The following is a 16,467-nucleotide window of genomic DNA, read 5'->3' as shown; positions in this document are numbered from 1 at the left end:
TACGACACAAATGTTCGGAGCAGCAAATAACATTCGGCTAACTCTTTGACGTTCAGCGTCCAGAATATAAGATAGCTCATTTTGTTTACGTTCGCGACTGCTTTTTTTAATTTTTTAAAAATAAATTTAATATTTTTCAAAGATTTTTATTTTATTTTAAAATTTCACTAATATAAATATTATTAAATATTAAAATTAAATTGAATAATAAATAAAACTTATGTTAATTGTTATAATAGAATCATATTTTGATTACGTAATGTATCATAGCTGATACAGGCAAAGAAAAGCAATTTATAAATAGAATTATTTCCTTAAAGTAGTTAAATGCCCGTGGTATCATGGTAAATGGATATCGTTTGTCATGTAACGTCGAGTGTAAATGCTGAGTGATATCAGTAAGGATAAATGACAACTCCCCAACACTTTCTTACATTTATCTACGCATGTACCTTCGTAAGTAATTCTATCAAAGTAGGCGAAGTGACTCATGATACCCAGTTTCAGTTGTATGGCACAGACAGTTAAATGATTTAATTAATCTCTGGTATGTAAATGTGACTGGTTAGGTAATCATTGAGATGCCAAGCAGGCGCTGCAGTTAGATTTTAAAAGCCATCGTACATAATTATCAACTCTGAAATATACGAAGTTACATCTATACTAATGCTCACGTTAAAATTCGGATAATCTATAATTACCATTATCTCTTATCGCATTGATATTATCTTAAACGTTTTTATTTCCGCAAGTGTGATACTTTCTACAAACAATTGAACTTTAATGATCAAATGGACGATTTATCACGCTTGTCCGAAACGATTGTATTATTGCAATAAATGTATGATTGGCGGTTCTATGAAGTCAGAATTCTCGACACCATTTCTACTCTAAACTCCCTTTCGTGACCCGGCTCCGTCCTACAAGACGTTTTCGTTTGGCGACTGAGGAACAATTGTCAATCGCGTACAAAGCGAGTCGACGGACGAATTCCGACAATAATTACACGTCTCAGCGACGCTTGGGTATCCTTTCACATGTGAAACGGCTTGCTCTAGATTCTGAGAGAGCAGACGCGGGAGGGGTCAGTTCGATAATCATACATCTATGCAGCCTCCGTCTGACCCCACTCCCTTTAATCTCTTCGTTGTCTAGCATCGTGCAGCCTCGCGGATATTCTATATTCATACTCACGATTTTACAGATTCTTACCAATACTTACTTTACGCGCCATTGATTCCCAGTAATCGCTGTTACCTGCTTAACAAGAGACATTCTGCTCACCGGTATTCCCGTTGCTTCTTACTAATGCACCTTCACCTGTTTTTGATATTAAAGATGGAATTTATGGATATCGTTGTCCTGACAACGATTGGTGCTATTTACGACTTACTTATCATCTCATTTGCGTTAAGGACTGTAGCATTACCTTCCTTTATAAGGAACATTGTGTTTATTGGGCCACAATTAGCATCACATCATCGATAGATTTATAGTCAATGTACGAATTTGACAATGCAATTGGAATTCTAGGAATTTATTTTACATTATCAAAGAATAAATAGAAATAATTTTGAGAGATCTAATGTTTCAAATGGATTCATTTTATTTTACATACATTTTATTTCGCCTATAAAATAATTGCCCCGTAATTATAGTACACGTGAGTAGCTTCACTTTACTTAAACACGAGAAAAATAAAATTAGAAACAAAGAGTCGTATATTTAATAACGGGGAAAAATTCCTGTCGAGTAAATTAGCCAGTTCTAAACGCAACGCACTGCTCGAGGCAATCTCTGCAAAACTTTTCCTCCCTCGCGACGTGGATCTCGGGAACATAAGAAGTCAGTATGATGGCTGACGTTTGGTTCGCGAGTATACGGTGCGATTGTTGCCTATCTGTAAGCGGAATTGCGAAGCCCGCAAGAGGTAAGACTAGGTAAGCGTGTACTTCTAGGTACGTGCGGAAGAAGATTCTATGTCTATAGTTAAATGGCGAATTTTATACGTGAGCTACGTCCCGATCGAAGCTAGGATATCCACGGAAAATAAAACCTGCAAGTTTAGACAGCGTCGCGAAGAAGAAGTTCTCGTGTAGAGAACAGATTAACCGCTAATTGAGCCACCATTTTAAATTTTTATCGGGACAATTATTGTTATTTTTAATATAATTAATAATTTTTAATCGAATTATCTTTTTTTCCAAAGTTGTATAAATATCGCTGAAGAGCTACAGAAATACAAATCTGGTAATATAAATAATAATAAGCAAGCTCATTTCCTGCGATTTTGTTTCGCGTGCAATCGCGAGTTTGCAGCTTTCTATCTCTCGGCTCGTTTAAATTAATTATGCGAGGTGATCGATCCTGATTTTAATGGGTCGGCGTAAAAGAGATCGTTTCGCCACCTGCGCCTCGAGCGGCCGCTTTCACGCATGTTCGCAAATGGCGATGATTTTCTGTCGAACGTCGATCCAGCATTCAATAACATTTTATCGCCAATCTTCTGCAATAATCGCGAACGCGCCGCGCAGCTTCGACGAAACCTTGTAAATTCCCACTTGACGCCTTTACTGCCCGTTTCAAGAACGATTCTCTTTGACGAGTCAAACAGAAGGACGCGCACAGCGAACAAAGGAGCGCGCCGGTTAGTAATACTAACACTTTATTGAATAACAGAATTGCTCGTCGCAACTTTACCAGTACTCCATCATTACAGCTATTCGCCACAGGCATATTTAACGTTTGTAAATTACTAGGCTTTTTCTATCGTTAGGAATACGATTAAAATAAAGTGTACTTAAATAAATAGCTACGAAGAGATCAGTGTGCGATTTTTAACATATACGATTTCAAATCACGTAGAAAAAGTCGTTATTTCGTTTGTACTAGTTCATTACGGAAGTGAGAATCGTTCATGAGCGTCCATGAGTGATCGGCGAGTCCTAATTTCACGATGGAGATCTGCCAGAAAGATCAAACTGTAACTACAGTACCATAAGCGAGGGGGTTCATCGATCTCCGCGAAACGTGGCACGCCAACGATCGTCAACGTATCCTAGACGCTTGGGACACCTGCGGAGAAATCGGCGCCGAACGACGGATCGATCGAGCGATCGGCATTGATTTCTCGTATCGGCGCGATCGGATCCCACGGATCTATCAGCGCAACGCCGCCGCCGACGCCGCGTCGAAACTAGAACTGTGCGATGTCGCAACTTTTTTATCGTCGCAGCTGTCGTTGGCATCAGATCGGCATCAGATCGATAGATCGATGACCCGTTACCGAATCAAAACTGTCGCACCGAATCGACGTCGTGACGCAAGCCGTAATACGTTTACGGTCAGAAAACCAACAATATTCGTCCTCTTACGAACAAGAGCTATCTTTTCTCAATGCATTGAACGCCATTGGCATCCAATCATACCGTGCAAATGCCTGGTTGACGCAATCGCGGATGCACTTTTTGTTGCGACATACTTTTCTTTAATCCTCATAAGTTACGGTGACGGGATATCCATATGTCTTCTTGAGATTACAGTAAAGACCCTTTAGAGAGGGTTCCCAAATCTTTTAAAAATCGATAATGTTCCTTTTGCGTGAAATAATCGCGCCATAAAAATGTTAATGTGCAACTCATATATGAAAGAAAAAGAGTTCTAGGTTTAGAGATGGCAGATAAAATTTGAGACTGATCATGTCTCATGGGAAAGTTCTCAAGAGGACGACAAAGGGGACGCCGCCATAGCTCGAAAATCAACTAATCACCGTGTAGACCGACCATATTTCATCCGGCGAATTTCTTTCGCCCGCACATTCCGGTCGCGGAGTAACATCGATTTCATTCAATCAACGGATTATAACGGTCTGGTCGGCCAGCCATATTCGGCAGTAACTACGAATAATCGAGCGCGATCCAAGGTAGAAACGTGGCCTTTCGTCGCCGTCTAAAACACTGGGATCCGTAATTATCGCCAATCATCGATCGGCCGATAATCACGGCAAACACTGTAAATGGAAACGTGAAATAGCGCACGCTCGTCACTTACTGTCAAATAATAAAGAGGCGCCTTGGAGAGGGTCCCAAAATTGCCATAGCGGACTCTTCGAACATTAGTTTAACGACAATCCGACCGGTGAGAAATCTGCGATTCGCGATACAACAATGTTGCTATAATGATTGACATTTGTGGTGCGGCGCACTCGTTCCATTTTGTACGAGATCGAGACACTTTCGTGGAGGAACCACGCGCAAGTAATGGACGCCCCAGGTAGCAGGCGTAGAAACTCGACCTTTCGTCGCTTTCGTGTCTGGAATGTATAATTATCGCAGATACCACTTGTGAAAAGCAGATAAACACGCATAATAACACACATTCGCCGTGAGTGGAGATTGCGCGAAATGGTATATCCGTCGCTGATTGAGAAGTGTGAGCTGGACCACCGTGTCGCCTCAAGAAACTCTGATAGACACACGTGCTAATAAATGCTTCTAGTTTTTTTTCTGCGTGAGGCCTTTGATTGAATAACGAGCGTCATTATTCTCTGTTCGCTCAGTAGCGCTCTTGAAAAGAAGTTTAAGTACTATTTAAAATCGTTTTAAGCCTGTCATGACATTGCATAAAAGTCCGTACATGATTAAATGTCCACAAATTTGATATTTATTAACATAACATTGCTATGGTATAATGACGTAATGACATGTCTTTTTGTTAGCATAATTTCCAGTCCAGATGTCGATTAGATACATTTTCTACTTTGCTAAGATAGTAACCAGAGATATTCGGAATGAACAAACCGATTGGTTTCTATCTTAGGTTAAATTAGTACAGCTATAATTCGGCACGTAACAGGCGGTGGACGCATTTTGAAAGAATGCAGAAAATGCAGAATGCCGGCAGAATGCTATAAATGCATTCAGAAGTAGGGTCTTTCTCCAAACCTGTTTTTCTTTCCTTTCTCCGTCCGTCGCGCGGCGAGAATCGCCTAATGGAAGCCAACGTCGCTTTTCACGATACGTAATGAAAAAAAATGACGATGCCGAGGACGGAGTGTCTCGGAGCGACGTCTCGAGACAGGCAACCGAGCTCGCCGAGAGCGGGAGCAATCGGGGCCAGTTTGTTGACGTAATCGACGAAAACGCCTCCCGTGTCGGGGGAGCGAGCGAATCGGTTGAGTGGTTGAATGGCAGGCCGGTGGTTATCTTCAATTTTTCCATTAAGGCACAGGTTGGTCGCCTAATGGTCGCTATTTGCTCCTCCGGGTGTGTTTCGACAGTGGATCTCACTTCGGACGTCAACGCGCAGATCAGCCGGCAGAAAACAGATAGCTCGTTGACTCCTCGAAAGTTCTGGTCCCGAGGGCGACATCGAATTCCTCTTGGCGCCGTCGGTAGGCTCGATTTTGGGACGAATATTAAAATCGGTCGGCGGACACTACGTTGATGCGGCACCCGCGCTCTCGCTGCACCTTTGCCTTCGAGACGATGGTACACAGGAAGAAACAGGTTTGACAACCTGGAGGTGAGTCCACCGGGGCCACGTGCTGCGGCGCATTACTTATAATCCCATCAGCGTTTCTCTCTTTCTCTTTCCGTCTTCCTCTGCCTCTCTTCGCTTGCCTCCTTCGCCTCCTCTTTTTGCTCCTCTCTCTTCCTTCTCTTCATCTTCGAGGTTTCTCTCCTCCCCCGCATTGCCGTCCCCCTCCCCTCTCTCTCTCTGAATCTTTTCCGAGCTGCGGGCCTTGCCGGCCGCCCTCTCCTCAGGTCGCCACGACGTCGACGTAGCGCGTGTCGTCCTTCATTCCGACGAGCGCTTTTTATTGTTGCGAGAGGATGTCTTTTAAGTGTTTGGGAGCACGCAACGTTCCGTCATTATCACTTGTGAAAGGACATTCGATTAAACAGACATCAATGGAAATGTTTTATAGAGTATGATGTAAAGCGATAAAGGTAGCATTTACTCTTTAATGAAAAAAAAAAAAATTAACTCGGTAAGAGTTAATTATACAATTATGATTGCACAGTGTTCAAGGAATTTGCATTCGGTCGTTCTTGGAAAATGTAGACAGAAAACTCGTTTTCTCGCATATACTTCAGTATATTATTATGAACTCAATTACCAATTATAGGGATAATATATCAAGAATTATTAATAGGATATCAATCAGCATATAATTCAAGCATGAAAGTATAATGGACGTACTCTCAAATTTGACGTTTGTTAATTTATTAATACTTCGTGTGAAATGATTGCAAAAAGTAGGGAATGTGAGAAAAATATAAATCTAAGTGTATATGTGTAATAAAAATGCATACGAAGCTTGTACACGTAATGTAGGCGATCTTGCCCACGTCCACTTTGACCCTGAAACGACGTGCGAAACCTGTTTCATTGTGTGAAATAAGTCATATTTTAAAAGTACAGAAAAGCCGTATACAATAAACATGTTAAACATCTTTTAACATTTTAAATTTAATTAAATTTAAAGTTTTTAATAAACGAAAAGTACAAATAAAAAAAAAATAAATTTATTTTTTAAAGAAATGAAATAAAATTTCTACAGAATTTACATTAAATTTTTATGATGAAAGAGAAATGATAGAAGTTAATGACAACTTTCGTAATCCACGTGGTAGAGATGCCAAAGCTATTGCTGCAATATTCGCGCGATCACTTCTATTAAAATAATACTGCGTAATAAAGTAAAATAAATAATCGTATGATTAGGGGTTACGCGGAAAGCCGCGTGGATCGGTAACGAGTACCGTGCCACTGGTTATAGTCGGCTGAAGAAGGCACTGAATTACGAAGGCTATATGGCAAGAAGACGGTGGAATCGCGAGCTTGAGATCCGGGACTTAAATAATTAAAGCGTTCGCGAGGCATCGCGATTGCCGCTTTCTTGCGTAATACGATCTCCCCACCGTATACGATCTCCGATCTACGCGATCCTTTTTTTCCCCCGCGCCGATTTTCGCCGTTTGCACGAATTATACACTCCGCGGACTTCTCCGCCATTATATCATTCCGTAGAAAGAAATGCATGTAGCAGGTGGCTGTAACAACCGGCGCGTTTGGAATGTGGGAGTGGGATGAAAGAGTTCGATAACGTGTTGTCGGCGTAGGCATTACTGTGAATTGCTTTCCAGATATATCTTCGTATATCTAGAAGATTCACAGTAATATCGTAATATATAACTATTTTTGGAACTCTCAATATGATAAACGTCTGATGACAAAATTGTCGAAGTTATAAATAGCCTTGGATCAGATGTATGTTTAAAATAATCCTGGGTCCACTTAACTTACGATCTTGCTTATCTCATAATCATATTTTCTTTTCGTATACCAATGTCATACGTCGAATCGGTGAAACGTAGCACAATCTTCTTATTGTTAATGGAGAGAGACGGCTTAAAAGCGGATGTCTGCGGGCGTTTGGAATTTGACAATACCATATATTCAAGACAAAATTCTCCTACTCTGCACTTCCGGCCGCGAGTAGGTCGATACACCGTTAGGATATCCCCCTACGAAAGAGACAAGCCAAATGAATAAAATGTTCGAGACAACCTGGAGGTGGACCACGGCTCGTCCTCTTTCGCGGTCCCGAAGTGAGGGAACAAAAGGATTTATTACGCCCCGCTGGCAAATGTGGTGTTAATACATGAGTTCTGACTTCGAAATTTACATATATCGCGCTTATTTCGAAATACTTATTCGCCGGATCACCTCGAGGCCCACTAAAAGCATATGATCGATATACTGTTCTTCCAAAGTTCCGGAAATTTCAAAAAAATCGAAATATTTGCATGGTCGTCTCCACCTGAGTAAAAAACAAAGAACATTGTCAATACGATTATTATTATACATGATAACTTGTCCTATTAATTATTCTGTTGTAATTAATTTCACAATCAAATGAGAGAAATTAGTGCCTTTGCTCGAAGCTGTGAGATTGCAATAGTTAATGATAGAAGAGCAGTCGAATCGTATTAACGCCATAACATCACTCTTCCTCTCTGCGAAGTAGCAAAACTTAATATTTCGCAGAAAGAAGAAGTACCTCTCCGAAAGATCTCCTTTGATTTGCTTTTTTTTTTCAACTAATAATCACCATTAACCAATTGTAGTAATATGGACTTGATAGAAGCTAACATATCCCGATTCTCTTTCTTCCATACTAATCCACTTCCGCTCACGTAGAAGAGGAAAAAACAAACTTTGCTTCACACTCTCTCTTTTCCTTTTCCGCACTTTAGTAATTCCCCGCTTTTATAACTCGGAGTTTCATCGGCATAATCGTTTTTCTTCGAGAGCTTCGCTGCTGCCAGTGTTCTTCTCTGGCAGTGTTCTCATAATGCTTGATTTTCACGCGGATCTCCAATGAAGAAGACGTCATGCGACGCCTAAAGCAACGAAGCAGCTCACATCGTGAGTGCTATATGATGCAGGTAATAGCCTAAACGCATTGGATCGAGTGTACATATATATCTATTTTATTTTTCCATATTGCAGTAAGTATTCAAAATTATTAATTATTAATTTAACAGAAATTATCAGTTAATTAATTAATTCAAACATAAATAACAAACTAATAAAATAACAAACATTTTTTATATATTGAAGATGGAAAGTATTATTTCTTCTGGTGTCATAAAAAATACATTGTTAATTTATCAGCAATGAACAGTTTATTTTTTTCATTGCTTATAATTTTTTACAACTTTTACTAATTGTTTAGAAATATAATTTTCGAAATAATTATTTAACTTAATATGAGTGAGTAAAAAACAAGAACGCGGCATTTTCAGTTAGACGCTTTCTTCGTGCCCGAGTTCGGTGTCGGTCATCCAGGTCATCACTGTCGCCTCGCGAAAGTGCGTGCACGCAGCACGCATGCACACGCGTACGTACACACAATGGGCGCCGGTCAAAGTTCTACCCTCACTTAGCAATAATTCAGTCGTGCCCGTTTTATCTTCCTCAAGTCCCGCGTCTCCAAGTACGGCGTCTCCCTTGACCCCTTTCCTATCATCCGTCGACTCTCATTCTGTCTCTCTCTCTCTCTCAAGAGAGAGAGTAGTTATATACATGATCGTACAACGTGCCAATATCGATAAGTCAGTCGGAGCAAAAACAAGCGAAGGATTGGTTTCACCCGATACACTCGATTGTCCACGCTCCATACATACGTCTTCCGTTCGTCGCAGCGATCTCGTTACACGAACGTACACAATGCCTCTGATGTTCCTTTTAAACATAGCGACTGTCCCTAAATGGATCTGAGAGAGAGAGAGAGAGAGAGAGAGAGAGAGAGAGAGAGAGAGAGAGAGAGAGAGAGAAGAGAGAGAGAAATCAATTAGATTTATATAATTGAAGTTACATTTATAAGTCTTATTAGTTATATAAAAAAATTATTATTTTATTACAAGAAATACACAAAATATATATCGCGTGCATTTTATTTAATTTAAAACAATCGGAAAATAGATAATATCGTACCTTCGCTGACAATGATAACAGAAACATCCGCTAGCTATTCAGACTATTTGCGGATTGCGAGCGTGGCATTAATTTCGTAGCACGTGCACCGGTAGCAGCGGTATAAACGCGTGTCTAATTATCTTTCCTGTTGCGTGCCGCAATCCACCTCGCATTTTCTGCCCGTAATCTTACGGCGTCGCGCGCTCGTCGACTAGAAGTGTCTAAACGAGTCTATTTGCGCTAAATGCTAGCAGCTATTTCCGCAAAGGTTTCATGGGGCGTTATATCCATGAAGTATAATCGGAGACGGAACAATCGTAAAAGTCGGGAACATTAGGAAAGATGAGGATAAGCTAAAGATAATGGGAATGAAGTGCAAGAATTTTCATGCTGCATTCTTTGCAAATATTGTAAATAGTTCTGTAAACACTTCTATGCATTTACAAGTTACATAGTGTATATATATATATATATATATATACTTTCAGTTCTATTTGATTTGCAATTTTAATGATTTTGGTAATAATTATAAAAATTTGATAATAATTTTGATAATAATTATAATTATGATAATAATTATAAATTTGATAATAATTATAATATTCATATGATGAGAGAAAAAGGCAATTAGTTGAGAAATGCTGTATGAGAATATTGGCAAGCGTGACCATTTGAAAATCATCACAACCTATCATAAAAGTTCGCAAATACGTCGTCACGATAATATAACTTGCCGGCTACAACTATAAATGAATCTACATGTCGGAAAAGTGAATTTGAGTTCCATCACGTTCATCTATCCAAGACCAGGATGTGCAATAAACCAACACGTCGATCGTTGTAACCCGCCAGACACCTCGAGCGAGTGAGTAGATTGGACCATAGAGTTCCGAGCAGTTCATGCCGTGCGATTTAATGGAGCAAATCGTTTCGGCTTTCGACCAATTATCGGCATCGTGTCAGATATGACAGTGAGTCGAGTCCTGTGTACGCCCGCAGTGTGCGGGTTACGAGCCGCTTCTTTTTTTTCGCAATCGCCATTTCTGATCCCACCCACCGGCGTAAAGTCCAATTAGAGTCGGCTACCCGTCCGGAGATAATTGGCGAACACTCGCGCGAGAAACGTAACTCACCAACCGGTAGCCTCTCTTCCTTCTTCCGTCTCGTTTCTCTGCCGTTCGTCTTCATCGTGCTAGCTCGTTACGGCATCGTATCTCTCTGTCACTAGAACTTTCTTCGTGGTGCTCTATCGTGGTGCTCCGTATGCCCATCGTTGATTACATTCCGTGCAGATAACGCGCTTGCACGATAGAATTATCGGCGCAAGCCCAGTACGCATTGATCGCATCTCTTGGTAGAGATTTCAATGTTGAGTACGCAGGAACGCTAAGAGACTTCAACACAAGATAAGCGAGGTATTCTATAAGTACGCACGCAGCGCGCATAGCGTATTAGGATTATCTCATGATTCTAACTTTGCTTAAGTAAAAGATTATATTTAAACTTGTATTTTTTACGTTAAGTTTCTATAAAAAAATCAATTTAATAAAAACTTTTTTTATTTAATTTTTGCAATTTATGTAAATGAAGCGTAGAACATGTTTGGCTTAAAAATTGTTTACAAATAATTAATATTATCTCGCGCATCTGTTTTCATTGCGCATAAAAGTCATTGAAATAAAAAATATAATAATGAATTTTATCGGCACACTTTGACACTCTATAAAGAAACATCGTCGAATAAATCGCTTTCCATTCGCGGCGCGTTACGTCGCAGCGGCATCCGGACGTTTCGCTCGTCGGAGGACCGTGGGGAGCAACAAAGAGCAAGACGGAGTCAATAATATCACGTAAAACACCCACACGAGGTGAGGTGAGGCGGGTCCGCGGGCTGGCTGGCTGGCTGGCTTCCCGAGCGGCGATTGAGGCACGGCCCGGCCGTAAGTCTCGCTGGGGCATAAACCAATCCTGAAAGGAGAACGCGATGGGATGGGGTATCCATTTCACGAGCGATGGAGACATCGGGGGTACCTCGTTCGATTCCAGCCTCGTATGCTAATTCTCCGGCTGTATGCCGCGCCGTGCCGTCCGACGCTCTCGCGGTGCGGCATCTCGTACGCGCCGCTACGCGAGAGCGACACGGAAATAGGAGGAAGACCCTCAGGGATACGTCGAAGAACAGGGATACTCGTTGAGATCTGCATTAAATCTCACGCTGGTTTACCTAGAAGGAGAAACTGTTCGCGCCGCGCGCAAGTCGGGATGAGAGATAAGATCCCGTAGATCAACACAATTCCATTTTGAATTGTTGGAATTTTTAAATTTTGCGTTTAAACAGCAAAGCGAACGTCACAAAATATTTTTAACAATTAGATCAATCTAATATCTAATTCTTAAATTTGTGATTGATTTGAATTTATCTCGTGATAAATTAGAACTAAAGTAATTTATTAATCTTTATAATTTTCCTTCTTATTATATAAATTGAGATTTTTTTTTTTCGTAAAAATTCGATATTTTAATTACATAATCTTATCGAAATTTAATATTCGTGTTATAAACTCGAGTATTAATCGTAACTGACGTAAGTTCCTCATGGAATTGTTTGGCACGTACTAACGCACCTTGCGGTGGCAACGGCCCTTGTGTCGCTTCACCTGCAAACCGCGTTAGGCGACCCGCATCTTCGTCTTATCTTACACCTTCCTATGCAGCAACCAATTCTTCCACCCCTCCACATCCCAGACGGCTGTTGAATTTTTCATCTAACGACCGTTGTTACCGCCTTACTTCCATCATTCGTGTACCTCCACTTTAAACCGCCGAACCTGCCGAGAGCGTAACCTGGAAGAACGAGGTTCCCTTCGGTGCGACCTTTAAGAAATTTTCGATGGAATACGCAGGCACGTGCACACGCAAACGGGGGACCTCCCGCGGTGGACTTGACGACTGATAAAAATGTCCCTACTTGATTCCGTCTCTCTGCAAGGAGCCTCCTTCGCCCCACGCCCGCTTTATCTCGTCTTATTTGGTACGGACGAATGACGAGGGACGCACGCGAGATTACTGCGCTGCTGCCCGTCGAGAGACGCGTCCCGAGTGCGGTAGGTACCCCGCAAGAGTCAGTCGGATGATAAAATGACGGGGGATGAGACCGGACCGCATGTGATGTGCGGACACTAACCTCGTTATGCTCGCGAGCGGTATGCCGCATCAGTGAATGATGAGCCCTGCGGAATTTCAGTGCAGGAATCCGTAACTTTTCAGAGTAACATGCATCGAGTCTGAAATAAGGATGATTTGCGTAGGGAGAAGTTAGCTTTTCTACATTTCAAGCATTTAATACAATTATAGTGACGAATTAGAACATCAAAAGATAAGAGAAGGGATAATACAAACTTTTAGATTGCACATAAAATTATGCGCGAAATTCTGCATAACTAAATCGTTTAAAACAACACAAATATATATGAAAATATCTTTAATTTCGCGACTGTAAGTGCACCGCTTTGTTCTTCAGACGAAGAGCTATTCTCCGAGAGGCATCATTCTCTGCAACTCCAATTGAAGCGCTGGAATCTGTGCGGAACGCGCGGACGTACGCATGAAAGTTCGCCGGAGCGTTTCTCGGCGCAGTCGTCGTCGTCATTCTCGAGGTAACGCTGAAGATAATTTATGTAATTCATTCGGTTAATATCGGCGCGCCGTGTCGTAAAGCGTTCGCATAACCAATTTGGCACTAAAGACCCCGGCACGACGGCCCTTTAAGGCCCCTCTCGCGGTGGGCAGTGCCATAATATTACGGGTTACGAGTCGCCCTGCGCCCCTCATCGTCCACATCCGTCGCACTCATCCTCGCCGTCGCCGTCGGGTCGCCCTTTCCTCCGCAACGAAACGTCGCCCCGCTATTCGCTCCCCGCGTTGTCCCTTTTTTCCAACCTTCATCTTTTTCTTCGCTCTTTCGTCCTGGCGTCAGGTGGAGAAGCTGTGCGCGGCCGATGGCGGATGATATTAGCATGGTAACTGGTGGCCCCAGCGGGCGCCTTATTAAATTTGTACCATAAGCAATATCGAGATGCGGCCCGGGGCCGTTTCAATTTGCCGGCCTGAAAATTTAAGGCTCACCTCGGGACTCGCCTCGCTCGTTGTCGGTGCTACCGCGTCACCGCTACCGATGATGCATCGCGATTACTTAATCATAATCACAAATTTACCACGACGGTCGAGAGACGTCGATCTTTACGCGCATTCGCAACGGTCATTTTTTTCACGGTCATTCAAAATTACATAAACTTCGACAATCTTCACTGCCTTTCATAGCGGAGAGGCCACAAAGCGATTATTTAAAAAAATTGAATAATAATAATTTTAAAAATTCACTAATCGGCGAGCTACACGCGAGCATGCAAATTTTTCCACGAACACAATGGATCGCGACATCTCTCTTCATAAATCTCTGCTTATATTATGCTCAAGGTCACGGCGAGTGCAACGCGAGTGTTTCTACAATCGATTTTTTTAATTGCAGCTATCTGTGCGAAACGTGTAAATTGCAAAACAGGCTGCTTCACGACACTAATTTCACGCTCGCGTCTGAACGCCGTGGATTCACATATCAGCGAGTTTATCGCATTCCATGAATTAAATATCGTTACGCGGATACAATACTGTAATGCACTTTATTACGAAGATTGCGTTGCGGAAATCAGTCGCATCGGTACCAACCTGGTGAATAGCATCCTAAGATTTGCACTTTCTCCTAAGCTTTTCTGCGGTGTAAGAGTCAGTCATTTATTTATGACTGGATTCTAGATCGAATATATTATTATATATTGCATACTTAAAAAAAAATTTCGTGAACGTAATAAAAGAAGATATATACGCGATATTCGTATAACTGGATAATTAAAGCGATTATTCACACGTTCCGCTTCAATTATTCGCGCTGAATAAAAGTTAATTCAATATTTCGTCTGCGATAAATAATGGTCGAAATACTTTTACGTTTACAGCAACAGTGCCAAAGTATCTACGTCGGTGACGTACTGCAGCGAGAAAGAAGAGAATACGAAACGAAATGACATAATAAGATGTCGGTGCCAACGGTATCATACCGCTAATGATTACAAATGACTGGGCCGATGTACTTGCGCCGACCAAAAGAACGAGTTTTGTGATCGATCGGCCTCAGCAATGTCGCTCGATTCGATTTGGAACTCGTCGGTGTCTCCATGAATTCTTCGGCCGACTTTTCTTTCGTGCGGTACAGCGAATACTTTTTGACAATTTAAAAGGAAGAATCTTTGTAAATTAAAATCGAAGACGCGATTATTAAAAATAATTAACTTTATAAATTTTTATAAAAAGAGAAGTTGGCATTTTATCGATTTATCGATTATTCTCGATATGTGTGATATTTGTCACAATTCAACAAACATTTGACTTTAAGATTAAGATATTTTCTGAACGCGAACCGATTATAATAAAAAAAGATAATTAATATCAAAATGCATGATGAGGCGCGTATGCTAGTTGTCAAAAAGAAACGACGAATTTGTATTCCTAAAAATCTAAATATTATTTATTCCTGGAATATTATTGGGCCTATAGTAGCTCAAGAAATTGGAGCATCCGATTATACGCCGATACCAAATTGCTTTGACACAAATGCGTATAAAATTGGACATATTTTTGTGCCAATCAGCAGACAGGTAATATATTGCAATTATATTGTCATTACTTTGACATTTTTCTCAAATTCTTGTTATTTTTCGTGTAACAGATAACATGTTTCCGTTTTGTGCCAATTTTGAAGATACTTGGACCGATTCATAATTTTGCGGCAACAAACGACATAAGTTCCAATAAATGGCTCGATAAAGAATTTCATTGCGTGCGGACGTCTGGCGATAAAATCGATTTTCGGGTGAATATTAATAACATTATAAATTGATTAAAAACATAGAATAATCGATCATATTTTCCGGATACATTTAAATATGTTTGCAGATAATTATTGAGAGAGGAAAAAATCTGTTAAGTTTTACAGGTCGTAGTTATTATTTTCTAAGTAAAGCAGATGATATGGTAACTCAAGGAAATTTGAAGATAAATCGCGCAGCCCACGAAAGTAAAACATTCACATTACTTAATTGATATTTAACAATATTTAACAGTTTATACATTTGTAACTTTTAGATTTGTTAGCTACCAAATGGATAGGATTGATAACGAACGTGGTTGTTACAAAAATATTTGAACTCCGTATTGTTAGAGATTTAAATGAAAGAACACTGTACATAGGAGATAATGAACATACTATTCTTTTTAAATATGAAATATGCAAAATTGACGATCGTGGGGTCGTAACAAGTTCTGTGCGTTTTTGCATTGATTTTATATCGATTATGAGAAAAAAAATCTTAGCAGTATAAATTTATTTCTTTTCAATAGGAAGATAAGAAAATACGCTGCAAGTGGTCGCCAGTAGGAGATAAAAAGTCAGACAACCTTCCATTAACCGAATTCCAGAGTACGTCAGATAAAACATGATAAACGTTCCATTCTTGATTAGAACATTTGAAAAAGGTATCAATGTTTATCCTTGTAAATTTGTTTTACCGTTGATTACATATATATTGTCTTTCATGCATTTATATAATTATGTGTTAGATTATCTGTATACTATTATATTTTTTTCTTTAAACAACGCATCGATATCGCACTTGTAACAATACATTTATTATCATAAAATATCAAAACCAATTTATTTCATACACGATATCTTTCTAATCGATATAGAAAGGATCATGACACTGATGACATAGATATCGCACGATTTATTTCCATTTTTCGCGTGATACGAATGTCCCGTGGACATGCGTGCGCACACGTAAATACGCACACAGGCATACTGCGACAGATCGAGATGATATCAGCGATATCGGCTGGTTCCGGTGGCCAGGTTGCACGATCGCG

At 40.5% G+C, this 16,467-nt stretch overlaps 1 protein-coding gene across 1 annotated transcript; it reads left to right on the top strand.

Annotated features, from left to right (window-relative positions):
- The first annotated feature begins 14,510 nt into the window (after positions 1-14,510).
- LOC148935127 (uncharacterized) lies at positions 14,511-16,188 on the top strand. Its single transcript, XM_089082648.1, has 5 exons — positions 14,511-15,200; positions 15,272-15,415; positions 15,499-15,619; positions 15,688-15,866; positions 15,943-16,188. Exons 1-5 carry the CDS (start codon positions 14,997-14,999, stop codon positions 16,039-16,041), a joined length of 747 nt encoding a protein of 248 aa, XP_088938774.1. The 5' UTR covers positions 14,511-14,996; the 3' UTR covers positions 16,042-16,188.
- The last annotated feature ends 279 nt before the right edge of the window (positions 16,189-16,467 follow it).

This window comes from Pogonomyrmex barbatus, unplaced genomic scaffold (assembly GCF_055798465.1).
Source record: "Pogonomyrmex barbatus isolate J1 unplaced genomic scaffold, ASM5579846v1 scaffold6, whole genome shotgun sequence".
NCBI classification, from domain to species: Eukaryota; Metazoa; Arthropoda; class Insecta; order Hymenoptera; family Formicidae; genus Pogonomyrmex; species Pogonomyrmex barbatus.
Note: the sequence above shows the minus strand (reverse complement) of the source record. Positions and strands in the feature narration are given on the sequence as shown.

Coding starts and splice junctions, on each gene's coding strand:
- LOC148935127 (XM_089082648.1), top strand. CDS start 14,997: ATGCATGATGAGGCGCGTATGCTAGTTGTCAAAAAGAAACGACGAATT. Junction 15,416..15,498: donor GCGATAAAATCGATTTTCGG/GTGAATATTAAT, acceptor ATATGTTTGCAG/ATAATTATTGAGAGAGGAAA. Junction 15,867..15,942: donor GTGGGGTCGTAACAAGTTCT/GTGCGTTTTTGC, acceptor TCTTTTCAATAG/GAAGATAAGAAAATACGCTG.